The 17,392-nt window shown below is 36.7% G+C and overlaps 1 protein-coding gene across 8 annotated transcripts in view; it reads left to right on the top strand.

Moving 5' to 3' along the window:
* The window catches only part of Dmd (dystrophin), a 2,099,091-nt gene that overhangs the window by 2,024,436 nt on the left and 57,263 nt on the right, over positions 1-17,392 (top strand). For 5 of the 8 annotated variants that reach the window (XM_047536255.1, XM_047536254.1, XM_047536257.1 and 2 more), the window contains 4 exons: positions 9,429-9,595; positions 12,185-12,296; positions 14,063-14,199; positions 14,920-14,958. In XM_047536255.1, the coding sequence (XP_047392211.1) occupies positions 9,429-9,595; positions 12,185-12,296; positions 14,063-14,199; positions 14,920-14,958 (455 nt within the window). The remainder of the gene's footprint in view (positions 1-9,428; positions 9,596-12,184; positions 12,297-14,062; positions 14,200-14,919; positions 14,959-17,392) is intronic. The other 3 variants (XM_047536256.1, XM_047536259.1, XM_047536261.1) reach the window with 1 other exon arrangement.

The following is a 17,392-nucleotide window of genomic DNA, read 5'->3' as shown; positions in this document are numbered from 1 at the left end:
GATGATCCTGATGTAATTCACTTATTATATTGGTGATTACATAATAGCAATTTTCTAATTCTACCATTCTTTCTGAATGTATTAGCTGGTTTCCTTCTGTGACAAAAAGTTCCCGCCTTCCCCCGTCTTTGTTCAAGTATCACTGTGGCTATTCAAGGTGATTGCAAATGTACAGAGAATGATGTGTCTCCTGACCAAACTGCCTTTGGCATTTGCCATGGCATAGCTTAAAATGGCAGTGCATAGAATTGATAGTTCTTTCTCCCCATAGGAGCATACACATATATCTAATGAATATATTTCCATATTAACCAACTCATTGGGAAGAACGAATTGAGGTGACCAAAACATATAATGTGAACTGTACTAAAAAAAAGGATTGAGAAGCTCATAGGTTTTTGTTGTTTTCCTTTCTGCTCCTTCAATATATATTGAATTACACCTGTCAGTCTATTTAACTCATACATTCCATAGCATCTAATGGAATAAAGGACATATAATGCCAATAAAGAAGGGAGAAAGGAGGTCATCAGAGAAGATATGAGTACACATTTATCAGTGTTTGGGGATATTCACTTGTACCCTCACGTGATTTTCAGTAGATCAGCATAGAATTCAATTTAAGTTTAGTTCCTGGGCATTTTCTTAAGTAGGCCCTGCTTAGATATCAGAGACTCTAGGACTCTGAAACAAATTAAGGACTCAAAGGATTCAAAAGATTTTGGAGATTAGCCTGCATGATCCCTTAGGAAATCACTTTTGTCCTCCCTTTTTAATACTACTTTAAGTATCCATACTTGAGTATAAAAATAATAGATAATCTTGAGCTGTTTCCTTAACCTCTTTGGTCTATTTCTCATCTGCAACATAAAGTTAAAACAGATTATCTCAGGACTTACTTATCCCGAAGTTTCTTTGATTATGTGCTAAATGTTATAAAGGCAGAAAGGCAAATGGATTACTATGCTTAAATCAAAGCTTGGCCATTATCAGCAAAGTCTTACCTGATCTTCTCAGTAATACCTCTTGTAACAGAGCTCTTAAAATATAGGAAACAGTCTTGTACATAAGAGTGTGGCCTTTCCCATGAGACAGACTGTTCTCAACAGAAGTAGCATATCCTAAGAACAAGATATATTTTAAAAAATGTGTAGACCCTCACAGAAATGATCCCTTGTGCCCTTACACTAGTTTTCTCTGCAACTTAAAGGTAAAACACAGTATTTGTGTGTAGGAGGATCAAAATGTCACCTTCATCCTGTCTTATTTGTTACATACAGGTTTTGTACAGTTTTTTTATAGAGTTTTTTTTTATCACTCATTTGATTTTCATAAAAATTGGGATTGTTTGGAAGAAGAGTCATTAATATTCTTTACAACTTGTTCTTGTTCTGCCTTTTATGTTCATTGCTAGTGTAGACTTCTCTCTTATGTAAAATATTCCACTGATGCCCTTGGTAGATTTAGAGGTTGTTAAAGAAATTGTAATAACAGCTCAGGGAACAGTCAGGAACTGCCTGTCCTATACTGTTTGACCCTGACTAGCCATTCTCCTTGTAGTTTCAAATGTTTGTGTACAGATTGTAATTCACAAAAGAGTTTTAATCAATTTAAATTCAGCAAATCTTTCCAAATACCCAGGCTTTTCAAATCAGGGCCAGAAAAGTTGAGTTGTCAGCAATTCATGCCATTACCTATTAACAATGGCAGTGATGTTGAAATGATTATTTGGATTAATGAAAGGAACATCTTACTAGTGAAAATTGCAAATGAACATGCCAGGAAGGAGGAATTAACCTTTTAAAAAGTCTGTGGTTCGCCCCCAGTGTTTTCCGTAAATTTGTCCTTTTCTGTCAGTATGAATGTTTGGAAATTCTGTTCATGCATATGTATGTATGTATTCAGGATCCATATATCTAGTTATTATTTTTCCTCTAAATGGGCAGGAACTCTACTAAGTAAAATTAAAACCTACACTCACAAACACACACACATACGCATACATGTTCTTGTACTGGCTGATCTGACTTACTTTGCTTGGGATAATTATTTGCTGCAATTGAAGAAATAAATTTCTGGCACTATTGAGCCTGGAAGACATTCATAGAGTTGTCTATCTGATAAGCAACTTAAGATGAAATCAGGGTCTACAAACCCAACATGTTTCCCTGTTACTTCTAGTTGGACCTTTGGCAGGGGCGGGTAGATCTGAAATTGAATCTAGGTGTGCTTTGTAACTGAGCTAGATCCTTAGTTCTTTTTATTTTTTATTTTGAGATAGGGTCTCACCAAGTTGCTTAGGCCTCACTAAGTTGCTCAGGCTGGCCTCAAACTGACTGACCTGTTGGGGGCAGCTGGCCTGTATATTGTGGGATGTTTAGCAGGATCCTGGCCTCTTTCTGCTTAGATGCTAATAGAACCTCCTTCTGCCCCAAGTTGTGATAGCTGAAAATGTTTCCATACATTGTCACATGTCATCTTGAGTATAGTATCATCCCTGATTGAGAACTACTGACCTAGGGCATCGCTTACCTGTCCTCAGTGTGAATTTTGTGATGTATAACTGGGCATGGTGGCACAGGTCAATAATCCCAGCAACTTGGGAGACTGAGGCAGGAGGATCACAAGTTTGAGGCCAACCTTGGCAACTTAGACTCTTAACAACTTAGGGAGACCCTTTCTCAAAATAAAAAATGTAAAAAGGGTTGGGGATGTAGCTCAATAGCAGAGCTACCCTGGGTTCAATCCCTAGTATTAAAAAAGAAATGATGTGTGTTTTTGACTGCTGGGATGTGGGGCTTGCTGAGAAACCTTTCAGCTGCATTTCTTTTGGAGTCATGAATTGATACTGTTATCCTAAGAGACCGAGTGGAATTCAGGTTGACCTCCTGGCAGCCAATTGGCCCTTCAGTACCTTAGCAAATCTCTTGAATCAAAATTTGCCATTTAAGGTCCTTGAACTTATATTGGTAATATACTAGAAATTTCCAATGTCGGGATTTAAATGTCTTTGTATTTGGTTGCATTTGCATAAAGATATTTGTATAAAGTCACCCACCAATCTGCTGTAACAGCAACAGTAATGACAACTGATTCCTTCCCATAACCTTCATGCTACGGATAGTTCTTTTTTTTTTTTTTTAATGAGTTTTGATGTTTTTATTATTGCTTAAATTCTACAAGAACTTAAAGTGACTTTCTTTTTTAAAAAAAAAATTTAGTTATAGTTGGACACAGTGCCTTTATTTTATTGATTTATTTCTATGTGATACTGAGGATCAAACCCAGTGCCTCACATGTGCTTGGCAAGTGCTCTACCACTGAGCTATAGCCCCAGCCCACTATGAATAGTTCTGATAGGCAAGGACCAATAGCCAAAGAGGGAAAACCCAAGATATGTCCACATTGTGTCTGTCCCAATGGAAGGAACTGAGATGTGTTTGCATATCATGGAAGAAGAAAAAGGAGAGGTTGCTAAAACAAAATCAAAAATAAAACAAGACCTGGGGCCGAATGGTCTTTCTGGGAGATTTTGCTTAGATGCCTTGAGACTGGCATTTAGAGGTGAGAGCAAGGTCATCTTTGATATAAAGAGAAGAATTTATCTGAGGCCTTATATGTATGTCAACAAAGAAGGGCACTGACAAGGATTATCCTCCATCCAATGAATGCCATCATACTGGATTTTTTTCTTTCAACTTCAACAACTTGCTACTTACTGTTCCCATCTATCCTTATTTTTGTAGAATGATCAAAATGTAATTTTAGTCGGCTTTTAGTTCTAGTTCTGTTAGATCGTTATGGGAGCTTGCCTGGTTTTTAATTCCTTCCTTCTTTATGGCCAGACAAAAGGAGAGGGAATATACCACTCAGATACAGAATGGTTTGTCGTAAAAATGAAAGATTGGAACAAAACGAGAATGCGAATCCCCATATCTTGTCTTCAGTGCTGTCAGTTAGCATAGGCAAGCAGTTTTAAAAGAGCCAAAATGATGGATCTTGCATCTCAGGGGCTGGAAGGAAACTTGAGAATTTCCAACCTTTAAGCACCAGAGAATCTATAGTATTTTGAAAGAGGAGAACATTCTACAGTTTCCCTTGGTAATTCACACTAATGCTTTAACAACTTTCAGCATCAGGAAATTCTTCCGTATGAGTTACAGCCTAAATTCTTCATGCTGCTTAAGCCTGTTTCTTCTTGTTCTGTCCTCAGCGGAGGGATCGAACAGCTGGTCACAGGCCCCTATGCAAGAGCCATTCACATAATTGAAAACTGTTATTAAATCGCCCCTTCAGCTACTCTTTCTTGCTCGTTCTCTCTCTCTCTCTCTCTCTCTCTCTCTCTCTCTCTCTCTCTTTTCATGGCTAAATAATCCCAATTCCCTTAAGCTGTTCTCAGGTCTTTCAAACCCTTTAATTATCATTGTGCCTTTCTGCCAAGCCTCCTTTAAGTTCTGGGTCAGTTGGAGCCATCAGAATTAGACACTGTTTTCTATGAAGGGTCTAAACAGTGAGGGTAATGAGATAATTTTCTCACACTGTACTTTCTGTACTTTTAGTTGCACCTTATAGACATGGTGTTTCTTTCCTAAATTTATTTTTATTATTATTATTTTTTGCAGTGCTGGAGATCGAACCGAGGGCCTCATGCATGCTAAGCATGTGCTCTACCACTGAGCTTCACCCCAACCCCTCTTTTATTTTCATACCTACTTTTGTTGCTGACTCATGGTCAATTTTTTCCCCCATCTTTTGGAATAAACAGAAACGTTATGATATTATTACACTTTCCATGTTAAGTATGAATTCTTGCCCTGAGGCATGTCTTTGAATGCATCATTAAACAATCTATCCTTTAAACATAAGTCAGAAAAAAATATAAGTTCCGATTAAGTGCCAATAAACTCATATTTTAAATAGGCGTGAATTAGTAATGCTTTTCAATTTACTGCCGTTCTATAATGGTTTGTCTCCTGGCTGGCTAGAAAGGGTTATTTTGCTAGACCAGTGGAGCAGGAGATTGTTATAGGACATATTGTAGCTGAGCATTTGCAATTCTTTTGACAAAGTCTTTCACTCTGTCTTTGTCTACAGGATGGAGAAATGTGTACAACAAAGATTAGATGATAATATTACTGGAAGAGTGTTCAACTGTCAGAGAGGACAGAATCATGTTGTGTTGACCTGGTATAGGCTATAGCACTGTGGCTCATGTTTGCCCTTGGCCTGTTTGATATATTCACCAGTGATTTTATACACACACACACACACACACACACACACACACACAGATATACACATATGCATATATTTAGTTGTCAGTGAACCTTTATTTGTTCATATGTGGTGCTGAGAATTGAACCCAGTGCCTCACACGTGCTAGGCAAGCACTCTACCACTGAGATACAACCCCAGCCCTCACCAGTGACTTTTTGACACAAAGTTTTTTTTTTTTTTTGTTGTTGTTGTTTTGTTTTGCGGTACTGGGGATCAAACTCAGGGCCTTGTGCTTGCGAGGCAAGCACTCTACCAGCTGAGCTATCTCCCCAGCCCCACAAAGTTTTAACACTTGTTTTCAAATGGAAAAAATGAGCCAAAGTTGGGAAGAATGGCTAATTCCTTGGCTAGAAGAGTCAGGATTCTTAAAGGTACCCATGAGATTTTACACTGAGCTCAGACTAAGAGGAAAGTCCTTGACAGAAGTGAAAGGAAAGAAATCCCAATTGAACAAGTACAGAGACGAGGAATCGTGGAAAACAACCAGAAACAGACCAAAACAGCATTTCCCATAATGCCCAGCAGGACCTTAATACCTTTTGATGTTCACAGGCCTTATCAGTTATAAAAAGATAAAGGTCTTGGGATCATTGAATAGTAAGTGGGGAAATTCTGAGGTCGAACAAAGTTTAACGTGTTTCTTCACTGATGACCTTCGTAGCTTTTAATATGTTAACATGCATTAAGAATTTTAAGAGGCGGATATAATGTGCAATGTTTCCTTAATTAATTTGACCTTCTTTTCATGAAGCATTTTGCTGGATGATTGATCTGCTGGATATACTAGGCAACATTGACCCAGAGATTTTTGTTGAATAGAAACCTTATGTGAACCTATAGACCAGAACAAATAAATGTAATCCATTATTCTGTCCAGAAAAATGGAGGTACCATCCCCAGCAGATTGTATTTGGAGAATAGTTTTCTAAAGGACAATGGCAAATTGAGCCATGTCATATAAGGAAGAAATAAAAGGAATATGGATGAAGAGGCATGGACAGATATGACAGCTCTGGTAAAATATTTAAAGGGCTGCATGAAGACCGAGAACTTCTGAGTTTCTGATCAGATGGGTAATAATAATGATGATAATCATAGCAGGCATGATTCTTTCTATGTGCTGGACACTCTTCCAAGTGCCTTTCATTTGTTAACTCATTCATCTTAAAACATCCCTATGAGGTAGGCACTATTAATATTTCCATTTCATAATAGAGGGAAATTAAGACTGAGAAAGTTATCTTCCCAAGGTCACAGAACCAGTGAATGTCAAAGCTGGGACTTGAACTCTAGTGGTTTTGACTCTGAAGCTTCTGTTCCTATCATCTGTGCTTGCTTGGTGTGATTTCAGTTCAGTGTAAAGAAGCACTTTGGACAGGGATCCCTTACAGATGTTCAAGATCACCCTTGAAGGATGTTTACTCTCTCACCTGGGTGGTATTTATTTACATAGTGGCTGTAGCAATACACTGGCATTGAGGAAGAGTTTAGGTGAATGCTGAAGACCTCATAACTGCACAGAACCATTCCAAAAGAAGGAATTGACTTGCATAATCCCTTTCATCTTTATATTTTATATAATTCCTTTGTAAAAAACATTTTCTACAAAGTGTCTCTGTGATGACACTCTACCCATAGAAAAGTGCCCAACAAATGCTTTTAATCAGTAGTTTGAATTGATACCACTTTGCAGCTGGGAAATCCAAGGTTAAACATCTCATTAGAATGTTATTAAATTTATAATCGGGGTAATGACTGGAGTGCTAGTGAAGTGGTCAGTATTGTCAGTCCAAACTCTCCTTCCCTTTCTGTCTGAGTTGTGGATAGATCCTTTATTAGCAAACCACATTCCAAGAGAAGCAACCTGAGTTTGCAGTTCCAATACTCATACTTATATGATTCCAAGAATGCCATGTCATATATTCAGTTTAAATTGGACTTGGAATAAGCACTTCCCCTCAGTTCTTGGCAAAGGCAAATGAAAAATCATCTGTGGAGAAGGTATTCTCATTCCAGGGTTCAAAGTATCTCCAGAAAATATCTTTAAGGTCTTTGTAGTGTACACAGAAAAAAATTAAGCAGTAAAGTACATAAGAAATCAATGTGAGTGGTAGCAGCAGAAACTGCAGACTACCAAGCAGATCCATAATAAATTAATATTTGAGAATTAGTAGGTTATTTTTTAAAACTGTTTATGCTGCTAGAAAAAAATGAAAGACAATATTGAAAAATATTGGCAGGAAAGCACAAACTGGGGAATGATGTTAGAAATGACAAAATAATGCCAGGTGCAGTGGTGCACACCTGTAATCCCAGCAACTCGGGAGTCTGAGGCAGGAGGATTTGCAAGTTTGAGGCCAACCTTAGCAACTTATTGAGGCCCTAAGCAATTTAGCGAGACCCTGTCTCAAAATTTTAAAAAATTAAAAGGGCTGGGGATGTAGCTCAGTGGTTAAGTGCCTCTGGGTTCAATCGTTAGTATTCCTGCTGCCCCTTTAACCCCATGCAAAGAAAAAGAAAAAAAACCTAACCAAATAGGGGGTTGGGAATGTGGTTCAGGGGTAGGCCACTTGCCCAGCATCAGCATGTGCAAGGTCCTGGGTTCCATCTGCAGTGCCTCAAAAAATAAATAGAGAAGAAAAAGAAATATAGTAACTAAAATTTTAAACTGTGTACAGCAGACTAGATGCAATTGAGGAGAGAAATGAATATTCAAGCAGATAATTGGAGAGAAGGAATTCTTAGGAATGTATGCAAAGAAGAATTACAAAAAGGGAAAAGCCAGGGAAGTCCTGTTCAGAAAAATGGAGATTGAAAAAGTCTAGCATTTATGCAATTCTTTAAGCAGAATGGGAACAGAGAAGAGGCACTGTTTGTTGAGATCATGACTAAGAAGATTCCAGAACTGATTAAGACTCTGAGCACATGTTTATGAAGCTCAGTGAATCTTAAACCATTATAAATAAAACCATAGAAACACAACATAGGAAAAGGACAGATTACCTTCAAAGGAGCAACTATCAGCTCTACTACTGATAAGATGCAAGTGGACTAATATTTCATTATGCTTAAATAACAACAAACAAAACCCCAAAGGCTTTCACTTAAGAATTCTATACCCAGTGAAGATAGCTATCAAGAATATGGATTTTAAAAAAAGAGAGAGGTGTTTTCAGACATACAACACTTGGAGAATTCATCACTAACAGACATTTAACTAAAGGATATACTTGGGACAAAACTGATTCCAGAGGGAAGATTTGAGGTTAAAGCAGGAAAAAAAAAAAGTCAATATATGAATTACTCTGTCTAACATATCTAACAATCTAAAGAATTAAAATAGTTTTGTAGGGTTAAAAAAATAAGATACAATTAAGATGAAGTCCTACAATAACATATGAGTCCAGTGATGGTTAAATGTATTTTGAAGTGTTCTAAGATTGTTATACTACCTGGAATGAATGGTATTTATTAAATTTAGGCTTTAAAAGAAATAAATAATCAATAGGACACCTTGGGTATAGTACCATGCCAGGTACTATTCTAATCAGGCCAGGAGGTTCTGATTCTAGAATCGACATTGCCACAAGTTAGTTGGAAGCCTTTGAAAAGCTAGTTCTCTGATCTACATCTCTGTTTTCTTGTCTGTAAAATATGAGGCTTTGGAGCCCGACGAAATTTTAAAGTCCCTCATTATGATTCTCTGAGAAGTAGATCCTCTAGGAAAAAAAAAAAGAATCAATAGTTCTGAGTTGTTGTTTTTCTTGCCCCTCCTTTGAAATTTTATCAATAAACACTTGCATTTTACTTCGGGCTAACATATATATGTATTCAAAAATGGGAGACTAAACATTGACTCACTCAGGTGTGTCTTTTGCTGTACTCTTCCCCTTTGTTGGTTTGGTTTTGTTTCCTTGTCATCTAGTAGCCAGAAAAAGTAATGGCAGTTTACTAAAGCCTTAGGGATAGATAGGTGGCTCTTGTGGATGGTAGAAGGACATGTGTAGAAACAAGCTGTGAAAAGAAGACCTTTTTATGCAACTATTGTTCTTTCTTTTTAACTTATTACCTGAACTGACATATGCTTCCTTTACTTTCTCACCTTCTCATTGTGCGTTCTTTTGTCCTCTTTTTCCCTCCTGTCTTTTCAGGCTAATAATAAGCCGGAGATTGAAGCAGCCCTTTTCCTAGACTGGATGAGACTGGAACCCCAGTCCATGGTGTGGCTGCCTGTCCTGCACAGAGTGGCTGCTGCAGAAACTGCCAAGCACCAGGCCAAGTGTAATATCTGCAAGGAGTGTCCCATCATCGGATTCAGGTATTAGGAACAAACAAAAAATGCCTTTTTCCACCTTCTCATTTCTCACTTTTTTATGACTCAATCTTTTATCTCTTGTGCCAGTTGCTATTAGTTTGTTCCTCTCCAAAGTGGTAGAGAAGGTGATCAAACTGGAACATCAGTCCCTCCTGTCACTCCTCCCATTGCTGGGTTATTTTGGTGGATCTGACTCATTAGGCAGATGTCCCTTTCCACCTTCACTCTTCAGCTCTTCAGAACCACATTTTTGGTTGAACAGTACTGAGTATCTTTCTCCACATAGATCTTTGTCTGTCAAGGGCATACAGATTAACTGTACCTCCTCCTTCCTGGAACCAAAACATTCTTACCCTCTCTTTCTTTTTTCATGGTCTTTTCTGTTTATAGAAACTCTCCAAGAATCAGTTATAAAACTAAGAGATGATTCTATTCTGGGGAGGAACCATTATGGTGGCTCAGTCTCTTACTCACTTGGCAGCATTTTTTTTCCCCTTTCAGTAACGAGAATTGTTTCAAGCATTCTAGAACTTCCTTTCTCTTTGAGTCTGATTATACTCTTCATGCAGTATCCTAATGAACTTCTGAGGGAATAGAAAATATGCAAATAAATGAAAGACTCACAGAGTAGCTAAAAAAAGAAAGAAAGAAAATGTTCCTTACAAAGGTGAGAGAGATAAGAAACATAGCAGATTATTCTTTTAATATTCTTAAAATGTCCTAGAAAACAACTGACTCTTAAATCTTTGGCCTTATTGACCTGTTTGGGAAAACAGGATATTTTTAAATGAATGAATCTTATTTAACAATAATCCCAAATTCTAATTCTGAAAGGATGATGTACTTAAACATCTAGATTAACATCAAGGTTTCCATAGCGATGAATGAACTACAAAGTTGTAAACTAGCTATATAGTCTATGACCCGTTGAGAATCCACTTAGCAGCTAAGTAAATACTCTTTTCTAGTTTTGCCTGGATTTGTTTTGTCACTTTATTTCCCAATAACCACTTTGTACCATTTTTGTGTTTTTTATTCATTGCGTTTATTCTTTCCTACTTCATGCCATTTACTAAGAGGTCCTAACAAAAACCTTTAGAGGTTTCTAAAGCCTAGCTAGACAACAGTGAATAGGTAGCACTTTCCTTCCTGGCTTTTGGCAGGTAAAAACACTGTCTTGGGGTGGAGGAGGGGAAACCACAGGTGACTGCATTACATTTTTTACCTTTCGTTCTCAGCTTCCTTAGCACTTGAGACTTGTGTGCTACAGAGGAAAATTTTATAAAATAAAACAGGAGAAAGCTTCTGAGGATCTAAGGGAGCATTTTTACCTTCAATTCATTTGCCTTTATCAAATTAGATTATTTTAGGAATCAGCACTTACCCCTCTGGAAAGATAGTTGAGAGCTAAATAAGGTAGCTTTTCTTCCCACTTTCCCATATGTAACATAAGGAATATGTTTATTTGAATTGGCTGAGGTTCTTATCTGAGAGAGCAAAAGACAGGAAGAGCGTGAAATAACCAATAGAGTATTCTGAGAATGGAGGGAATGTACCAAATACTATAAATACATTCTTTCACCAAATCCAAATTTTATCTTTTGGGGGGAGGGAACGCTTTAGTTATCATTCATTGGTGGGTAATGTGGTGATGAATTTCTGAAAAGAGATAAATAAAGATATTTTCCAGCTGAGCGAGGTGGCACACGCCTGTAATCCTGGCAGCTCGGGAGGCTGAGGCAGGAGGATCTCGAGTTCAAAGGCAGCTTCAGCAACTTAGTGAGGCCCTAAGCAACTCAGTGAGACTCTGTCTCTAAATAAAGTACAAAAAAGGACTGGGGATGTGGCTTAGTGGTTAAGTGCCCAAGTTCAATCCCCAGTACCAAAAAAAAAAAGATATCATCCAAATGATTATTTTACAATGAATCACTTCAACCAATCAAAATCTAAAACAAGTTTTACTTTTTTATTTCTTTTTTAAAATTTGTTCTAATTAGTTATATATGACAGTAGAATGCATTTTGACACATTGTACACAAATGGAGCATAACTTCTCATTCCTGTGGCTGTACATGGTGTTGAGTCACACCAGTAGTGTAATCATACATGTATATAGGGTAATAATGTAAGACTTATTTTAATTGGAGTTCTTGTTTAAGTTTATTTTGTCTTGGGCTATACTTTTATAATTTTTTTGGAAATCGTTGCTTCTGAAAATTTTTGTCCCCATGATGGATAGGGAGCACACAATGCATCTGTCTGTGTCTCCTAAAAATTCTTTGAAATTAGAATATTGGTTCTTCAAAAGACTAAAAATTTGCCAGTATTTTCCTGCTTAATCTGAAAGGGCTCCTACTGAAGTTTAAATACGAGCTGGGTCTTCCCAATTTTTCTGCCAAAATGTTTTGATATTGTACAAGAGGCACCAGAGATACCTAGAGGTAGGAAGTTAATTACTTACCTAGCAGGACTGATGAATATTGCATTGTTTTTAGAATTAAGACACTGTGGTAGAAGGCTTATTATTAAAGAATGCTCTTTGGGAATTTGATTTGAAAAAATACATATGTGTTTGTTTTTATTCTTTACCAGGTACAGGAGTCTAAAGCACTTTAATTATGACATCTGCCAAAGCTGCTTTTTTTCTGGTCGAGTTGCAAAAGGCCATAAAATGCACTATCCCATGGTGGAATATTGCACTCCGGTAAGTCAGATCCCTTCCTAATGTGAGTAGTTCACTAGAGGTAGATTTCAGTTTCAGTTTTCTTTCCTTTATTTTCTTTTTTTTTTCTTTTTGTTACTGAGGGTTGAACTCAGTGGTACTTAACAACTGAGCCATATCCCTAACCCTTTTTATTTTTTATTTCAAGATGGCATCTCACTAAGTTGCTTAGGGCCTTGCTAAATTGCAGAGGATGGCTTTGAACTTGCAGTCCTCCTGCCTCAGCTTCCCGAGCTGTTGGGATTTATAGGCATGTACCATCATGTCCTGCTGGATTTCAGTTTTGTACAAAATTATAGATCTATATATTTGTTTTGTTTTGTTCTATTTCTGTGGTGCTGTGGATTGAACCCAGGGGCTCATGCATGCCACTCTAGCACTGTACCACTGAGACTCATCCCATCCTGCAGATCATGTTTAATGTTGTGATTTATAAGTTCTCCAGCTAAAGTGGTTCACATTACCCTTTTTCATGGTGCCTAGGGCAGTACCTTACTCACATGGAACATGATAGGCATTCAGTAAAATTTTTTTTTTTTTTTTTTTTTGCGGTGCTGGGGATCAAACCCAGGGCCTTGTGCTTCAAACACTCTACCGACTGAGCTATCTCCCCAGCCCAGTAAATATTGTTGAATAAATAAATGGATGTTTCTTCTTTTGACATAATTGTAGGGAAGGTGTTTCACATTCCTTTTTCAGAACCCTAAAGGTTATGTGTAGAGGTTTATGGCCATGGACATGTTGAGTATTGGGGATGGTATATAGATTTCTCACAATTCATAACCTACCATTTTTAATCAAATTTGCTCACATTTTATCCCTCTGATATAGGAAAACTAACCCTTTAAATTTTTTATGTACCAATACCAACTTATTTACATGCTAGACAGTTACCTTTTAAACTACTTTGTGTCATGTAGGTATTACTATTTTTATTCCCCTTTTACAGATGAGGACTCTCAGATTCTGAGGTTAGTTTGCCCAAGGTTTTTTTTATAGGAAGTAGAGACTACTCCTAAGATGACATTTTAGGAAAACATTCAGTGACTAGTAGAACTTTGAAAAACCACTAGTGGAGTGGCAAGGACAGAGGCTTGGTGACCAGACAGAGCTGGGTATAAATCTTAGGTTCTTTAAACATTAGATACATGCTGTTCAAAGTATGGTCTGTCAGCCATTCTTTATCTGGGAGCTTGTTAGAAATGCAAATCTTCTAGCTCTAGCTCTTTACCTCCCAAGTTAAAACTTGCATTTTAGTAAGATCCACCCAGGTGGCTCTTGAACACATCTCCTTTAGAGCATGTCTCTCTTCCATCATCAGAGTGATTCTCCCAGGTATTTAATTATCTTTCTCACTATTATTTCTTTTAACAAAGATAATCAGTGGTGGAGAACATACCATGTCATGAATAGCCTGATATTTCATAGGTAAAGCATGATTTTCTGTGTACTAAATAGTTTCTTAAATACAATAAAGTGCAGTAAAACTTATAAACTACCATTCATCGAATAACTTATATACCTTAATCTATTCTTCATTATAACTCATTGAAGCATTATTGGACCATTTTACAGATGATCAGCGCTTCAGAGAATAACTTCCACACCTTAGTAAATTCCAAGTCTGGTTTCAAAGCTCCATTTATCTAGTTCCACAAAACAAGCACCTTGAAGCTGAAGGTTGGAATGGTTCTTTGTTTTGAAATCATGCTCTCCTAAATCTAATCTCACCATGATTTCCCTTTTAGACTACATCAGGAGAAGATGTCCGTGACTTTGCCAAGGTACTAAAAAACAAATTTCGAACCAAAAGGTATTTTGCGAAGCATCCCCGAATGGGCTACCTGCCAGTGCAGACTGTCTTAGAGGGGGACAACATGGAAACGTGAGTAGTGGCCAAAGCAAAACAGACTGTCTTTTGATGTATAGCTGAACTTCTGTCAGCCGAATACCCTCCTTCACTCCCAAATGCAAACAGTCTCTTCTGTTTCTTTCTTTGGATTTACTGTAGCTGAAAAGAGAAAAACAAGTTGATGTTCGATTACCATTTTCCCATGTCGCCCGACAATTACCATTTTCACGAGTTAAACTTTATCTCAGGGGAAAGGAAAAAAAAAAAAAAAAAAAAAAAAAAAACCAACCCACGTTAACAGCCACTCATTGCCTTGCAAGGCTTTTAAGAAATATGGGACTGTTTACAAATGAGTGATGCCAATATTTCATTTTGATTTTTCCTCTCTCACAAGTCAGTAGATGTGTGTCTTTCTGTATCTGAATGTGTAGTCATACGTAGTCACTTTTTTCTACTTGAGAGAAAATCTAGTCACCAAAAATTGCTTCACAGTAAGTAGTAATGATTCTCATGATCAAGCCAATGATGTTGTCGCCTCTTTTAAACTTGTTCCTTATCTGTTCCTGTAACTCTGATGGCAGTCACACAGCTGTTTGTTTTTCTTTTAATTCACTTTCCACCTTTATTTGGCTGTTGCTTTCCATGGTTCATACTTAATTGGTTGGATTTTATTTCTTTTGACCTTTCAATGATTTTTGTTGCGGCTGACTTTGCCTGTGTCTCTCTTCACCACCTCATTTTTTTGTTTTGCAGTCCCGTTACTCTGATCAACTTCTGGCCAGTAGATTCTGCGTGAGTACTTTTGCTGAAGGGCGCTGCTACCACCGACACATTCGCTTGCTTGATTTAAAAAATTTTTTTCTTTTCTTATTTTGTTTTTTTTGTTTTGTTTTGTTTAGAAGCATATTACTTTCCCTTCTTTCATTTTGGTATTTGTTTCTTCTCTTGATGAGACCTGAGAGTACCATCTACTATAGATCAGAAGCATTGGAAGGGTTTTCAGGTCTCCCTCCGGCTGAAATTCTGAAGAGCAGAAGTCTTGACCTGAGTTCAAATTAAAATCCGAGAAATGATTGGAGTTTTAGTTGTATTCCTAGGAGACATGTTTATATATTTCTTCAACCATAAGCAAGGAAGAGCCTCCTGATTATATAAGAGTATTCTTTAGCCCTATTTCTTGAGATTCAGGGCTTAGGGCCTTCAAAGGGGTGATGGTTCATTCCTTAGGTCCTCTTATCGGTGGACTTTTAAAAATCATAAGGATTGATTTTAGAGTATTGTGTTGAGTTTGGTTGAATAATTTCAGTGTAGTGTATGGACTTTTTAACACATTATATATACCATCCTAATGATTAATTTTTATATACATGGGTTTCTGCAGTTTGAACTAAAGTCATTTTACTCTTCTCTCCAAACTAACTCTTCAGTGTATAAACAATTATACATTTACAGTGAGAAGAAAATGTACTGTAATCTGTTATTACTACTGGTGTGTATTAATAATACTAACATTAGATACTGAGAGATGATTGATTTATCTCAGAGTTTATAGCATTAGAAAACTTTTGGGGCTGGCTGTGGTGGTGCATGCCTATAGACCCAGCTACTGGGGAGGCTGAGACAGGAGAATTGCTTGAGACTAGCTTGGACAACATAGCAAGAACCCATCTCAAAAAAAAAAAAAAAGAAGAAGAAGAAAAAGAAAGAAAGAAAGAGGGGGTGGGAGGAAGGAAGGAAACTCTTTTGGAGGCCTGTGATTTATATGTTAACAAATGAAGTGTGCCTGTTTTAAAATGCTATTTTATGGTGTTTTTATAACAAATGTTTGGTAATTCACAGTATGCTTTATCAAAATATTTATTTAAAGTCAAATAGCTTTATTACTATATATAGGAGAAATGACCAAATTAGAAGAGGGATTCATGTAAGAGTCCAATTTTTTTTTTTTACTTTTAAAAATTATTTCACCATGTTATTAATTTAAGCCAGATCCTTTCTTTAAAACCCTGTGGTGATAAATGCAAATGATTAATTGAGGTTTAAGTCTTTATAGTCCTAAATGAAATAGATGGCTTCCCTTTCTTTTTTAAAAACTGCATTACTATGCCCCTTAATTTTGAGATATAATAGCTGTAAGTAGCAAATTGTCTGATTTTCCTTAATCCTGAGCTTAAATAAGTTGGGAAGTTATTTAGATTCAATTATGCTCCCTGCCTCTTGGTAATTATTTTCCTTAACTCAGGTAGTCTGTTTATAGAAGTTAGAATCTTTTATAAATGAGAAACCTTAAAAATATTGATATATTGAAGTCCTGAGCTTGAATGGATCCTGTTAAGTAAACAGATTTACTCTGTGTTGGAGTTAGGTTTAACAAAGTAAGAAATATAAAAGATAAATATGCTGCAGTACTATTTTTAAATGCATGACTAGAGGTAGCACAAACATAATAAGCAGAGTATTGGACACTTCTTTGAAAAGAAAGAAGCTACACATGAGCTAATAAGAAGAAAACATAATGACAATCAGTTGAAAGTATCTTATTTTAAGTAGAATGTTTGCCTTCTTATATTTGAAGTACTTTAAAATGAATGACATCCTTATGAAAGCATCTTTTCTAACAACTAACACACCTCCCCAGTTCATCTTTTTGTGAAAAGTTGGTTCGATTATTTCAAAAGAGTGGGAAATTCTAATTTTGAGGAAGAAAACAAGCCCCATAGAATAAAGTCTGTGTTTTCTTTAATACTGTAATTTTATTAAAGTCTTTACTCATAGGATTATAAATAATAATCTATAAAATCTATTGTAAACCTATTCTCTTCAGGCAGAAGAGTCAAGTCCTAAAGTTTTGTTTTATAAGAATTCTTTTGGACGTTAATAGATCCTATGATGATGCCAATATGTAATTAATTCATTCAATATGGATCACAGAATTGGAAAGTTTCCTGAGATACAGATCTTTTGTTTTTTGCCTGTATTATCATATTATTTTAAACTAAATCTAGCTTAGGCCTCTTTTGTTTGTCCAAACAATGTGAGGCAATCCAACACTGTTCTTTGAGCTACTTTGCTTTAAAATCTAAATGAATGAACATTTATCAATGGAGTTTTTGCAAAAGAGAAAATGGTGGTAGGTAAGATGGCACTGACTGAGTGGATTATTAATAGTAACAAGAAGTAATCCTTCTTGGTATATGGTTTTGTGTGTAGGAAGCAGGAAACGGGG

This window comes from Sciurus carolinensis, chromosome X, assembly GCF_902686445.1.
Source record: "Sciurus carolinensis chromosome X, mSciCar1.2, whole genome shotgun sequence".
NCBI classification, from domain to species: Eukaryota; Metazoa; Chordata; class Mammalia; order Rodentia; family Sciuridae; genus Sciurus; species Sciurus carolinensis.
Note: the sequence above shows the minus strand (reverse complement) of the source record. Positions and strands in the feature narration are given on the sequence as shown.